The sequence below is a fragment of the Rhinoderma darwinii genome, chromosome 5 (assembly GCF_050947455.1).
Source record: "Rhinoderma darwinii isolate aRhiDar2 chromosome 5, aRhiDar2.hap1, whole genome shotgun sequence".
In the NCBI taxonomy this organism is placed as follows: Eukaryota; Metazoa; Chordata; class Amphibia; order Anura; family Rhinodermatidae; genus Rhinoderma; species Rhinoderma darwinii.
Genome location: NC_134691.1, coordinates 94,972,747 through 94,988,667, shown reverse-complemented (window position 1 = coordinate 94,988,667; position 15,921 = coordinate 94,972,747). Strand labels below are relative to the sequence as shown.

The window sequence follows — 15,921 nt, the reverse complement described above, 5'->3', positions numbered from 1 at the left end:
GGTTTTCACGCACCCATTGACTTCAATGGGTGCGTGATGCGCGAAATACGTGGAGATATTGAGCATGTCGCGCTTTTTGCGCAGCAGACAAACGCTGCGCAAAAAGCACGGACTGTCTGTACTGCCCCATAGACTTGTATTGGTCTGTGCGTGGCGCGTGAAAACCACGCGGCCCGCACGGACCCAATACACGTTCGTGTGAATCCCTCCTAATAGTAATGACTGTTCTATAAGAACAAGCTCTGCACAAAGTCTGACCTGTTATACCGGGTGCTCCATTTTGTCATTTATCCCATATTTAGACATTGATAAATCGGTCTTATAAATGCTGCGGACCTTGTAATAAGGCTACATTCACACGAGCGTATCAGATTCACACGCGTGAAAAACGTGCGCGAATCTGGTCCGTTATGAATCAGAGTGCTTTGCGAGTGGCATGCGTTATTCACGCACTCGAAAAGCCCATCATTTTTTTTTGTTGTTGATTATTTTCAATTGAATTGAAATCCGCACACGGATTTGAATCTGTTTCACGTAATTCACATATAGAATAAAATGGGAATATTTATTATCTTGTACTAATTTCCTATGGAAATGGATCAAAAGCACCAGCATTATGGATTGCAAAATTACTGTAGTGTTCTCCTAATATTTTGTCACTAAACGGATAATAGAGAACCAATTATAAACTCAGCTGTGGGAAGTGAAAAAACACGACAAGGAGGTGAAGAAAAGTAAGAAACGGGATAGCCACGATAGGAATAATCTGTAAATGTTTTCCCAACTCTAAAGGATTGGAAAACTGGAAAAATAATTATTTTACGCTTTTTTTTGGATTACGGCATCTGTATAGCGTCTTGTTAAATCTGAACTAGTGACTGGAAAAAAAAACTAGCAAATTGGCGCACAGAAGAACCTATAGGAAAAGGTACCCCAGTAAAGGTAAGCCACTCCTTTATTTCTAAGTCAGTGCTGCAAGTAAGTGCCAAGCGACCCCTCAACTCTGAAAACAGATTTGGTTATAAACGGAAGCTAGGACTCGTGTGAATGTAGCCTTAGGCTCTATTCACACGTGTGACAGATTTTACCCGTGTAAAAAAAGCACGTAAGTCTGTCCGTGTGCGTTTTGCATTACTGTGCTTTTCGAGTACCATGCGTTTTTCATGTACTCACAAGCACTTTTTTTCCCAAGGTAATTGATGCGTAAAAAACGGCGCAAGGCACACGGACGCACTTCCGATAGTCAAAACTATGAATGAAAACAAACATAAAAACAGAGTGTCATAATAATGGCGGCTGCGCGAAAATCACGCAGCCATGCATCATATGCTGCTGACACACAAAGCTTTTATGAGCCTTTTGCGGACGCAAAACGCTGCGTTTTTGTGACTCCGGCCTAACTTGAATGACTGAGCCAATAGATCTGATTGCCATACCCTCCCCTGCCTTATATCGCTCGGTCAGCAGTTTTGAGGCCTCAAAACTTGTTTTTTAGATGCAGAAATTTCTGAATATAAGTAACTATTATTAAATTGGCGCTGGGACATCTATAAAAGGAGCATGTAAAATAGCTATACCAGTGTGGTAGTACAAAGAGCTCACAGAACATCTCACAGAGAAACAGGAAAGCATTTGTAGTCAGCAAGTGAAGAGCCATGCTGATGTACTTACAAAACCCACAAGTCACGATGCCACATTCAACCAGATGACGTCATTGGGCACATCAGCCAGGGGTAAATGGCTGCGACAAATCATTTCTATGGTGACATCAGTGGGCAGGAAATACGGGACGCGGTAAAGGCGGTGTTAGGCCATACAATCTGCTGGTCTGGATACTACTGCTTCCTGAGAGGAAACTATTCACAATTTGTATTATCTTAACAACTCTGATAATTTCCTGGCCATCGAATGAGGAAACAATCGCACTTTTATTCTTTACACTACAAATCAGGAGCACCAACAGCATTCCCCAGACTGCATTCTGAACTAAAGCTGCATGGATTTATTCCTAACATGTTATGGTCATTCATTTTAGAAGTATTGCAGTGTGTTACAGAAGCGATCAGAGTATCGCTCATTCAAGTTTCATAGTGGGGGGGGGGGGGACCTGTCACCTCTCCGGATGCGTCTGTTTTAGTAAATAATTGCATTCTGCATGAAATAACTATTCTGGAGCATATTTTCTTACAACTATATGTTGTGCCGTTCCTCTGTTATTCCTCCCAGAAATGTATGAACAAATAAACAACCAGTGTTACCAGTTGTGGGAGGTGTCACTACATAGTCTGTCTGACAAAGTCCAATCAGTGCGGACAGGGACGCATTCCTTTGACTATGGGAATAGTAGCACCCAGTTGTCAATCTAGTAATTAATTTCTAGGAGGAATAACAGAGGAATGTCTAAGAAAATACATTCCAAAACGGTTATTTCATGGGGAATACAAGTATTTACAAAAACTAGACATGTCAGGAGAGGTGACAGATCATCCTTAGAAGGTTTAAAAACCCCTTAAAATCATTTTTTCCCCATCACTTATAGTGCAAATACAGTGAAAATAAAAAAAATACATATATATTTGATATTGCCTCATTTGTAACAGTCCGTATAATAAAATTAAAAATTTTATTTATACCGCACGATGAACAAACTTAAAAAAAACGACGGAATTGCAGGTTTTTTTTCCATTAATCCCCCCTAAAAAAATGTGTTAAAGTTATTTAAATGAATTATATGTACTAAAAAAAATGGAACCACTGGAAAATACAACTTGTGCCATAACAAAACGAGCCCTCATACGGCCACGGGAAAAAAAGTTTTGTCTCTCAGAATGAGACTATGAAAAAACGGCTATGTTCTGGTACAGACACAAGAATAGCATGTAAAGAAATCATCATGCGTTAAATCAATCTCCACATTCTACGTCACCCAATATGGTGTCAATGGGCTTTTTGTCTGGTAATGTAGAACCTCTTCCATTTGGATTGGAGTCACATTTCTATTCATGGATAAACAGCTGACGTTATACACAATAGATACTTTGGCTACGATCTAGCATTGCAGCTATAACGTTACCTGCCTATCCAATTCCACAGCATTGCTATATACTACACTGCCCATTCATGAGGTACGGGTGGCTTTCACAGCACACATTATGCATGAGCTTATTGATGATCTGGACAGGATTACATGCGTCACTATATTTAGAGGCTGTACACGGCACATACACGATAATTGTTTTTAATTAAAACGTCCCACTCAATTACCAACTGAAGAAGACACGTGAAGTGAACTGTACGATATTAGTTCAGCATAAAATGAGAATACGCTGATCTATAGTTCAAGTCCCTACATAGTCACAGGAACCTTCAGGCTATATTCATACGAGTGTGACAGATTTATGCCCACGTGCGTTGCGTTTTTGCATCAGTGTGCTTTGCGTGTGCCATGTTTTTCATGCACTTGCAAGCACTTTTTTTTCCAATGCAATAGATGCGAGAAACACGGACAGTACACGGATGTCATCTGTGAGCTGTCCGTGGTTTTCATGCACCCATTGACTTCAGTGGGCGGCTAGCTGCGTAAAAACGCACCAATATGGGACATGCAACGGACACTCGCTGCGTGAAAACTCACCCATGTGTGAATAGCCCCATTGAAATCAATAGGTCCGTGTGCTGTGCGTGGCTTCAACGTACAGCATACAGCAGTCTGAATGAGCCCTTATTGTGTTCTGAAAACTTTAGTGCAGCAATAGTGTGACCGGACCACTCTCAGGCTAATAAAAATCATCATTGTTCGGCTCGTAATCCTGATTAGAGCATGGCACTCCTGATAAGAATATAGAACACGATCATAATGGCGGAGAAAATGACAAACCATGGTCTATTATGCCTTTGTTGTGTAATTTTCTGCTTCAGATTTTTACAGCAGATGTCACTCCTCTCAATGTAGGATATGCTGTAGGAAATTTACGGCGAAATCCGCTACGGATTTTTCTGACATGTGTGGACACGAACTATGAAGCTGGAGGCAGATAACACAGGATTCATCATTGACAGTAGGTGATAGACACGGCTCCCGTTCCTGCACATTGACCACTAAAAACTCATATCCAGTCTACAGGTTACTCTGGTCCATGTGGCTACTGTAAGGTAGATCTCTGAATGCTGTTAACAGAGCAGAGCCGCCGCAGGATAGGTGGGGCCATAACATAATTAAAAAAAAATAAAAATCTTCAATCAGAACATAAAAACAGATTCGGAAAAAATATATATTTCACCATCTAGTTTTATTAGTAAAAAAAATATAGACAAAAAATGTAGACGATACGTTGCCTTTAAAACACAAATGTCTGTTCGGTTCCGAAATTTGATACGTGAACTATATCAGGATTTCAGAAGTGTCGCAATTAAATTTTGTTTCTCTAAATGTGTAAAATAATTACTGACATAAGAATATGGCTCATTCCCAAAATATTTCTTTAGGCTTGAATTCTGCATATATTTCTCATACTAGCTATACTCCTAAATAGACTGTGGGTAGGACTTATTAGGACTGGCGTTTCATACCCCAGTCTTAATAGGAAACAAAATTATTAAGAGGCGCACGTCCCTAAATAAGTCTTCATTTGACGCATCTTCGGCTGTCCGCGGACCACTGAGTGAAATCTACGGCAGCCACGAGCAGGTTTTCACTATAATTTACATCAATTATATAGTGAATGAGAAAATTTGAGAGAGAGGCGGAAAAAGGCCAAAAAGTCAAAATTTTTACAACTTTTGAACTGTTTGCGACTTTTCTACACCAGAGAACGGACGTAGAAAAGTTGTTTCATTTCCCCCCTTTGTTCATATAAAGATCCTCGAAAACACGACAGACAAGCTACGGAGCTGTGGCATTTGAGTGAATATGAAGCTGCGACATACAGTGGACACAAAGGATAATTTACACATTTCTATATTTTATATAACAGAAAATGGTTACAGTATCCGAGGTGTTCATCACTATGGACCTTAAGATATGTTGACTGTATCGCAAGTAGGAATAAGTAAGACTCTTTTCGGTCTCGCATTACCCGGTTGTGAATAAGAAAGTTTATTGAAATGCTTAGTTGTCACGGCAACCAGACTTCTTGACGTCCGATGCAAAACTGGTGGTATCCAACCTTTATTATTGTGAAAACTAATTTGAATAGTATTGTGCTTTGTTATTCTTTCAATACGACCATTATTTTTTCTGCTTACATTACTGTATAGAGAACTACAGGAATCTCACACAGTAACGGCCTCATGCACACGACCGTATTTTTTCCCACCGGTAAATACTGGCGTAAATACGGGTCCGGTGTCACACGTATTCGACCCGTTTTGCACCAGTATTTACGGACCCGTGCCCGTAAATATGGGTCCGGTGTCACCCGTATTCCACCCGTATTTACGGGCATGTTTTTGGCTGCAAAATAGCACTGCACTAAATCGGCAGCCCCTTCTCTCTATCCGTGCAGGTTAGAGAGAAGTGACAGCCCTTTCTGTAATAAAAGTTAAAGAAATTCATACTTACCCGGCCGTTGTCTTGGTGACGCGTCCCTCTCTTCACATCCAGCCCGACATCCCTGGATGACGCGGCAGTCCATGTGACCGCTGCAGCCTGTGATTGGCTGCAGCGGTCACATGGGCTGAAACGTCATCCAGGGAAGTCGGGCCGGATGTCGAGTGGAACGCGTCACCAAGGCAACGGCCGGGAGACCGGACTGGAGGAAGCAGGAAGTTCTCAGTAAGTATGAACGTCTTTTTTTTTTTACAGGTTGCTCTATATTCTGATCGGAATTCACTGTCCAGGGTGCTGAAAGAGTTACTGCCGATCAGTTAACTCTTTCAGCACCCTGGACAGTGACTATTTACGGACGTCGCCTAGCAACGCTGCCGTAATGACGGGTGCACACACATAGCCACCCGTCATTACGGGAGCTCCATAGACTTCTATGGGCTGTCCGTGCCGTTATTACGGCCTGAAATAGGACATGTTCTATCTTTTTCAACGGCACGGGCACCTTCCCGTAAGAAAATGGGAAGGTACCCGTGGCCAATAGAAGTCTATGAGCCCGTTATTACGGGTCGTAATTACGACCTGTAATAACGGGTGTTTTTACGGTCGTGTGCATGAGGCCTAAGTCGCATATACTTGAGCTTTATACTGATTTAAGGCTAATATCACATGGAACACAGCCTTAAGTTGTTTATTCATGGGGGTTTCCTCTCCGGTCCACCAGTGGTGTACACAACAGAAAAATAACTCACAAAAAAAAGCACTGCTATAGGGCGGGCAGACAGAAGAAATGGAAGTCTCAGAATAATCTTCCCCTTTAGGGAAACACTCAAGAACTTTCATAATGGGAAAAAAACCGCAAACAAAACAATACATAACACAGAAGGATATCTTAAAATAATTTACAACATTTCCAAGTAATAATGGGTTGATTTGGATGGCCCAGTGTCTTATTTTAACATTGCAATATCGCGTTGTGGTTTGCGATCCGGCAAAAAGGCACATACACCAAAGAAATGTGCTCACAAATAACAGGAACCACAGTAATTGTACAAAAAAGGGAGAGACTGGGATAATAAAAGTCTGGTCAAACCACCACCACCGCAAAGCGCCCCACACCTATCACTGATAAACAGCTTCCTCAGGGGAAAATGGTTATTGGGAGTAGTTTTCTTTATATAATAATTTTATAGGTTAGTCCAATCAATTGTATCATACCAATCACCGAGCCGGTAATGGAGAGGCAGCGGTACCCAGCGTCCGGATATGCGAACTGCGCACGTCCATTGGGCAGTTTCTGAGTTGTGCACATTAAATCTGCCCACAAGAATTTGTAACCAATCACAATGTGTCTGGGAGGCGCTCCTTTGTACAATACGAGAGCTGCCCCAAATGGCCATAAATAAGCCACATATATTTGAAACCAAAACGTGTCGTTTCCATCTAGCACATATATTAGCTCGCCTGTCCACCAAACAATTACCAAGATGAAGACATCAGTTGAACAACGTGCACTACTATCAGAGATTACCATCAGATCCTACATGGGTCTTCAAGTGGAAGCTAGACAAACTCCTTGAGTCAGTATTTTCATATGGTGTCAATTCTAAATGTGAATTAACCTCCCTTCAAGTACATACACCGATCATACTGACCTTTTACCTGCTCCCCAAGGTCCACAAAAACATCATTACCCCTCTGGGTTATCCCATAGTCTCTGGTATTGGTGGATTGTGCGGGAAAATCTGCTCTTATATTGATTTTTTTCTACAACCTATGGTTTTGAAATTGGCTTCTCACCTGCGTGATTATTTGCATTTCATTGATTAATGGAAAATGAAAAGATACCCACTGATTCAGTTTTAGTAACATGCTATGTTGAATTGCTTTACTTCAATATCTCACACTCAGATGGGGCTGTGGCTGTTTCACACTTCCTGGATCTCCAACCGAATTTGGATAGGACGAATGATTCCTTTGTCATTGATCTTCTGGACTTTATCCTCCAGAATAATTATTTTGTCTTTGATAGAACATTTTTCAAACAGGTATCAGGTACAGCAATGGGTGAGCGTTGTGCCCCATCTTACCCAAATCAATTTTTTGGTTGGTGGGAGGTGGCACACGCATACTCATCTGCTGACTTTCAGGGAAAAGTATCAAGATGGTATCGTTTCATTGGTGACAGTCTTCGTGTGGCTGGGCACTAAAGGGGAATATATTAACTTAATTTGTTTCCTTAATCAAAATGTATTTAATATACATTTGACTCATCATCTCACTCACTCCACAGAGGATGTTCTGGATCTGAAACTGTTAATCAAGGACAATCATCTTATAATTATGTTTTATCGAAAGGAGACTGCTACAAATAGCCTTTTCCATTAGTTTAGCTCACATCCTGATCATCAAACACGCAGCATCACTACGGGACAATTTCTGAGGGTAAGAAGAAACTGTACTGAACAACAAAAAATTAGGTAACCGGCATCTGCTCTCACACAACGATTTAAAGATCGTGGGTATCCCTGACAGCTTCTCTGCCAAGCTTTTCCTAAGGCTAGGGATTGTCCCTGGGTATCTTTCCTGCAACCTCACCAATGTGGTAGATAAAGATTTGAGATACTTAACTACATATAACAACCAATGGACGGATGTCCGCAGAAAAGACCCATTGGAATGCTTTGTTGACCTATACAAGGAGTGCATCCAATATACCGTAAACGCCATTGATCACTGATAAGGAGGAACCAAATGTGAAAGAAACTTATGAGAAGCCACTTTACAAGATCAACTACCCATATTGGAGGGAGGGGTACCAATCTGGGCTCCTTTCCCTGTGGTTAGCTATATATGTTTCCGCTCAACATATATAGGTAACCACAAACAAATCAAACAGACCGTTAATAAATACCAGAATGTGAAAATATCCAGCGTAGAATCCTAGGAGGGGAAAGGAGGACTGAAATCCCCCTGAGGAAGACATCGGAGCGCCGAACTGCAGAAATGGACCGTGGCCGGGAGAAGTTATCATAGACTAGAATCTGAGATGTCACCTGTGAGTCACTCAATGTAAATGTTTATTCTGCCTCTAAATCAGTACTTGTGATGGTAGCGGACCACCAGCATTACTTACCCGCCAAAGGCCACGACCGCAGACCTGTGAGCTCTTGCCGGCTTCTCCCTCCTCTGAGACGCTGGTACACAATAATGCCCTCGGCTGCTGCGGTGAATGGCGTGCGCGAGCTCGCTCCCATCCTTAAAGGGCAAGCATGCACCAGGAAAATCTCCCCCATCCTACCAGGAACTATAAAAAGGCTTTTGCCCTCTTCCTCCTTGCCTGGGCATAGTTGTGTCTGCCCATGTTCGTTATCGCAAATGGTACCTTAGTCGTATCCTGTGTTCCCGTATCCCGTAATTATGTTTGTTCCAGTGTGAAGTATAGTGTCGGATTGGAGTTTGCCTGCCACGCCAAGTGTCTGCCTCTCTTATACCCAGGTACTCTTGTCCTAAAGACTTTCATTGACTGTTTGCCCAGCTGCTACTCCGCTACTGTGGAGCAGCCGTCCACATATCCCATAGCCGTGACAGTACTGTAGTCACTGTAGGACCTGCAGCGTGATGATGGGTGGCATGATTTTTTTTTATTTTTATGAAACATCTTCCAGCATATCCTTACCATAGTTCGGACAAGTTGTAGTTTTACGCTGTACAAACCTATAGGGCAGGGGGTTAAACTGAATTTGAAAATGTTCTCTGTACGGAGATGTATTTGTGCTGGTACTGTATATATGTACATAGTGTGTTTCTGGTACTGTATATACGTACTGAGCTTGGTTCTGCTGCTGTGTGTGTATATCTATCTATCTATAGATATACGCATATATATATATATATATATATATATATATATATATAGAAAATTAAATTATATAGGATATATTTATAATACCAAAATTGCAGGGCAGATTTTTCACCTCTACCCAGGTCTTCACCGTTTTTTGCCCTCTCTCGCTCATCCTCTCTATAGTAATTCATGATTTTTACATTCATACTGGGGGTTTTGAAGTCATATACCTGCTTATAGCCCTTTTTATTCTTTTTAACACATCTTCCTGATCTATTAATTTATTTCCACATGTAAGCGGATATTGATATTTATTTTGGGATGGATACCTTTGTATTTGGGCATCTGTTCAATAAAAATCTATTCTAAAAAGGCCACACACACACACACACACACACACACACACACACACACACACACACACACACACACACACACACACACACACACACACACACACACACACACACACACACACACACACACACACACACACACACACACACACACACACACACACTTAAGACAGGTATAAAGTAGATATTGCTGTATCTGGAGACTTGGATCCAAACAAGGTCTCAATGACAATGTTGCACCTGCTAAAAAGCAGAACATTATATGTCATCAGAATATTTCAGCCCTGAAGCTTCAAGTTATCTCATCTCACAACGTTTGAAAAAAAGTTGTTTTTACATTTTTAATGTACACCAATTTTTATTGCCACGTTACTATGAGTGCATATAGTATTTAAAGAATCATAAAGTCAACATAAAAAGAACATAACATCACAATTTCACAATGCACATTCTAGAAACTATCAGGGCTAAGAATAAGCAAAACTATATATCTTATTAGAATGGTTGATGGTTTTATTGCTTAGAACCGTGCAGCATGACTCCCTCGGAAGTAGCAGTTGGATAAAATAGGTGAAAAGGTATTACAATTGCTTAAATCCTATCAATATCGCCTACGCAGCACTCCTTTAATTCACAGCTGAACTAGAATGCGGTTAGGTATTTATTATTGCAATAGAGGCACCATCGTACTATAGCGAACAAATATAAAATGACAATAACTATGGCGCTAATACAAAACATATTTCTCTTAAAGCGGACCGGTCACCGATTATATGCAGCGCTAGGCCAGTGATTGACAACCTTCCCTGTATGACTATGAATGTAGAGAAGGCGATCAATCACTAACTGGGGAACGGGGAAGCTGGACTTAAGCGGAGAGGCAGTGACAACGTACAACTTAATTTACATTATTCTACTGTATCATTTCAGGGATGAATTGTTTCTGCTCCAAATCCCCCTCTATATCATACAGGTGATAGATCTGCTTTAAAGGGGTACTACCGTTTCTGCAAATAATTATTATTTGTATAATAAATATTTATATAATCTTCCAATATACTTGTATACAGATCTGTATCAATTCATCATGGTTTTCAAGATCTCTGCTTTATTCTTTACTTCCAGTAGATAAAAACCTGTCCTGGTCATGTGATGGGCACACAGTTGCTCGTCTTATTACGGGACACAGCTCTGATCACTGTACTGTAATGAGTCACATGTGTCCTTCACTTTTTCATATTTCTATTTAAATTGGCTAGGCCAGATTTTTATCCACTGGAAGTAAACAATGAAAGTTTCTACTGAATGGCTGCAAGCAGAGATTGTGAGGCGCTCAGCTGTTTCGTACATGGTCCCATTCATTTGTATGAAGAAATGACTGTGCAATTGGCCAACTCTGGATGGGAAGGGGCCATTCGTTCTTGGTAACAGCGAAGGACTCAGAGGTCAGACCCCCATCTATCATACTTTTCTGACCTGCCTAATATGGAGATCCTGAAAGTATAACCGGAAAAATGTATGCTGTATGAAAATAAAAAAAATAAAATAAAATAAAAAAGCTGTGGCAAACTCCTCTAGTGAGGTATCTGGAATAGATCATCTGCATAAGTAGAACTGTGGTTTTATGGTCCACTAGACTGTAATGTACAGAGAAAGCGATTCAGAAATGGAGTGACAGGTTAAGACCGAGGCTGACCCCTCCTGTCAACTGCGCTATTGGTTCAGTCAAAACAATGAAACCCTGTCACAACGGTGACAAACGGAAACCATTAGAAAAGTTTCTGTCACCATTGAGATCAATGGTGATGCAACCGGAGCAAAAGGTTTCCGTTTGCCTTTCCGTTGAGGGGTTCCCCGACGGGAAGCTCAGATGGAACCCCTCAACGGAAAGCAAGGCTGGTGTATACACAGCCTAAGATGACGATGAATTTCTGTAGTAGGAAATTCTGGTACATTTTAAAGGGAGTGTTTCTGTAAATCGAGTAAAGACAGGAATTAGAAAATAATTTCATAATAATCACAATTTATTCAGTCATTTATGTGCCAAACAATCATTTGTTTACATGTCAGGTGCCTCATTTTATTATTACGTCCCTTGTAACCTATTATACGCTGTGTGATTTACATGATCCAACCAAGAATGTAGAATTGTAGGGAAAATCACTACTTGAATTATGATCACATTTCCCTGATCAAGTCAAGACTATAGTAGTACCAGGCTTATTAGGACATGACCAGGCTCTACAATTATAGGGAATAGCAGATCTTTCTAAAACATGATCATGTTTACTTGTTCCCATTCTAGTGAAACCTTTGCATGTAAATATAGAACTCAGACTATGTCCTGAAAATTGTCTGGTCAACAGAGGAGGAATTATACAGATGAAGAGCACTAAGGAAAACGTCCATAGTTACATAGTTTGTACGGTTGAAAAAAAAAGACACACGTCCATCAAGTTCAACCAAGAGATGGGAAAAGGGAAGGGAACAATTTCTACACATAGGAGCTAATATTTTTTTGTTCTAGGAAATTATCTAAGCCTTTTTTTAAATCCATCTACTGTCCCTGCTGTGACGGCTCCTGCGGTGACTATTCCATAGATTCACAGTTCTCACAGTAAAGAAGGCTTGTCGCCTCTGCAGGTTGAACCTTTTTTTCTCCAGACGGAGGGACTGCCCCCTTGTTTTTTTAGGGGGTTTTACATGGAACAGGATTTCACCATATTTTTTGTATGTGCCATTAATATATTTATATAAATTAATCATTAATCATGTCCCCCGTTCCCCCCTTCGTCGTCTTTTTTCAAGGCTCAATAGGTTTAGTTCTTTTAATCTTTCCTCATAACTTAGATTCTCCATGCCCCTTATTAGCTTCATTGCTCTTCTTTTTATTTTTATAACTCCAGGGCATCCTTTCTATGAACTGGAGCCCAGAACAGAACTGCATATTCTAGATAAGGCCTTCCGAATGCTTTGTAAAGTGGTAATATTACATCCCTGTCCCGCGAGTCCATGCCTCTGTTAATACACGACAATATCCTGCTGGCCTTTGAAGCAGCTGATTGACATTGCATGCTGTTATTTAGTTTATGATTTACAAGTACACCCAGATCCTTCTCAACAAGTGACTCCCCCAGTGTAGCTCCCCCTAGGCCATATGCATGCAGGTTGTTCGTACCCAGGTGCATAACTTTACATTTATCTACATTAAACTTAATTTGCCAAGTGGACGCCCAAACACTCAGTGCATCCAAATTAGCTTGCAATTCACGAACATCTTCCATAGACTGAACTATATTACATAGCTTGGTGTCATCTGCAAAAATAGAAATAGTGCTATTAATCCGATCCTCTATATTATTAATAAATAAGTTGAATAATAGTGGTCCCAGCACTGAACCCTGGGGTACACCACTTATAACCGGGGACCATTCAGAGTAGGAATCATTGACCACAACACTCTGGATACCGTCCTTGAGCCAATTCTCAATTACAAACTATACTTTCTAAACCTATAGTCCTTAATTTACCCATTAGGCGTCTATGGGGGACAGTGTCAAATGCCTTTGCAAAGTCCAAAAACACTATATCCACAGCGGCCCCTCTGTCTAGGCTTATGCTCACCTCTTCATAAAAACAAATCAGGTTGGTTTGACAGCTTCTGTCCTTAGTAAAACCGTGCTGGCTGTCACTTATACTACTATTTTTTGTCACATAATCCTGTATATAAGCTTACTGGTCTATAATTACCCGGGGAAGACCTAGAGCCCTTTTTGAAAATAGGCACCACATCTGCCCTGCGCCAGTTCCTTGGCACTATACCAGTCACTAGAGAATCTCTAAATATTATGAAGAGGGGGACAGAAATAACTGAACTAAGCTCCTTAAGAACTCTAGTATATAACCCATCTGGTCCCGGGGCCTTGTGCACATTTATTTTATTTAATTTAGCTTGCACCATATCTACATTCATCCAATTCAGTATATCAACTGATATATTAACAGCACTGGCACCAGCTACATCAGCTGCTCTTTCTTCAGTTGTATATACAGAGCTAAAGAACCCATTTAGTAACTCTGCCTTCTCTTGATCCCCTGTGAACAACTCCCCATTACCATTATCTAGGGGTCCTACATGTTCAGACCTTGGCTTTTTGGACTTTATTTACTTGAAGAATTTTTTGGGATTTGTTTTACTATCCTTGGCCACCTGCCTTTCATTTTGTATTTTTGCTGATTTTACTACCCTTTTACAGATTTTATTAAGCTCTTTATATTTTACAAAGGCTACAGCTCTACCCTCAGATACGTATTTTTCAAATGCCCTTTTTTGTCATGTATTATCCTTTTTACAGAGGGTGTAAGCCATGTGGGATTTAATTTTAGTCGTTTATACTTGTTACCTAAGTCGATTTGAGAATCTCCCATTTATAATTTGCACCATTATATGACATTAGTTCTTCCCAGTCTATATCCTGAATTGCAGCCCTCATCCTGGGGAAATCGGCCTTCTTAAAATTAAGTGTAATTGCCCTCCCAACCTGTGTTTGTTTTTTTTACAGTAAATGTCAAATGTAACTAACTATATTATGATCACGGTTACCGAGGTTTTCACAAACATTGACGTACCCAACAAGCTCTGCATTATTAGAAATGACCAGATCCAACAGAGCTTCACCTATAGTCGGGTCTTCCACAAACTGGCCCATAAAATTTTCCTGCAACAGGTTGAGCAAATGTCTCCCCTTTGCAGTTAAAGCCGAACCATGACGCCAATTAATATCCCGGAAAATAAAATCTCCCATTATCACTACAGTACCCGCCTGTGCAGCCCGCTCCATCTGTTTATATAGTTGACCTTCCATCTCCTCAGTTATATTGGGGGGTCTATAGATTACACCAAAAGTAATTTTTTCAGTGTTTACCTCCCTTTGTAATTCCACCCACAAGGTTTCAACCTCCTCACAATCTTCACCCACTGTCTCATTCACACTTGCCTTCATATCACTTCTCACATACAGACATACACCACCTTTCCGAAACAGTGTAAAACCCTGTAGATTTACAGCCCAATCATGAGAAGATAAAGCCACTGAAATACTTGCTAGTGAGTCACATAAAACCCAACTAGTAGGCTATAAAATACTACAGATCTTACAAACAACTATGGTAAGTACTGAGCACTGTACTACATCCTATTACAAGACATAAAGCAGCCTCTCCACTTCATCATTACAGTAGTGGGAAATATTTCTCCTTGAAGTGCTACCTTGACGTTGAACGTTATTTCCTCCATGACGTAGACCCGCTCAGGAAAAGATTTGGCCACCTCTTCCACACTGTTAAAATACTGCACTGGCTCCTTAATATCCCGGTCCTGCTCCAGCAATTTAAACTGTCCTGAAAACAAACGATAAACACAAGTGTTGTAAGATATTTATATTGGACATTAGTCATAGCTGAAAATGTCCACAATTTCCACTCTGTTGTGTCAAGTAAAATAACTCTACACAGCATTGTGAAATGGAACATTTTTTATCATAGGATGACCATCAACATAAAGAAATACAGTGTTTACCTAACATCACTGTTATCATATAAATACAAGGTTTCAGAATCCTATAGGAAATAACAGATTAGTGAACTCGGACGCTCTACGGCAGGTTAAACAGATGGCTCAATGATGCAATCCAGGCAGCAACTTGTCCCAGATACACAATGCTGAAAACATGATAATCCAAGGCAACGCTTGCAGCCCTCGAACACCCATATACGCAGCATTCCCTTTTTCCTGTTACAATAGAAATCAATAAGCAGATGAGCCTCAATGTATGGTTTGTGTTATAAAAATGAAATGACCAACTATAACAGCGCAGTCCTATAGTCGTCCTCTTCTCAAATGTGGCATTATCCTGCATATATGGGTTAAGACATAGCAGGTGGCGTCTTGCTATGATTCTTGCACACACTGAAATGGCTTATTTTAGGACTCTGGCCGAGTACACTAAAAATATAATTCAGAAAGGTTATTTACAATTGGCAATAATGATTAGGGATGAAAACCTAGTTGGAGCCCGTGGGAGGTTGTGCGTCGCTAACAATTGCTGTAAAAGCACAGCTTGCCTACCTATACTCTGAAAAAAAGCCAACCTGGGGCACGGTGAATAACAGCC

General features: G+C 40.6%; 1 protein-coding gene across 2 annotated transcripts in view; it reads right to left on the bottom strand.

Annotated features, from left to right (window-relative positions):
* Nucleotides 1-15,921, bottom strand: part of GAREM1 (GRB2 associated regulator of MAPK1 subtype 1) — a 124,158-nt gene that overhangs the window by 25,468 nt on the left and 82,769 nt on the right. Inside the window, exon 3 of one of the 2 annotated variants that reach the window (XM_075826305.1) lies at nucleotides 15,018-15,148. The exons of the other annotated variant lie outside the window; for it this stretch is intronic. Within the exon in view, the coding sequence (XP_075682420.1) occupies nucleotides 15,018-15,148 (131 nt within the window). The remainder of the gene's footprint in view (nucleotides 1-15,017; nucleotides 15,149-15,921) is intronic. 2 annotated transcript variants of the gene reach the window in all.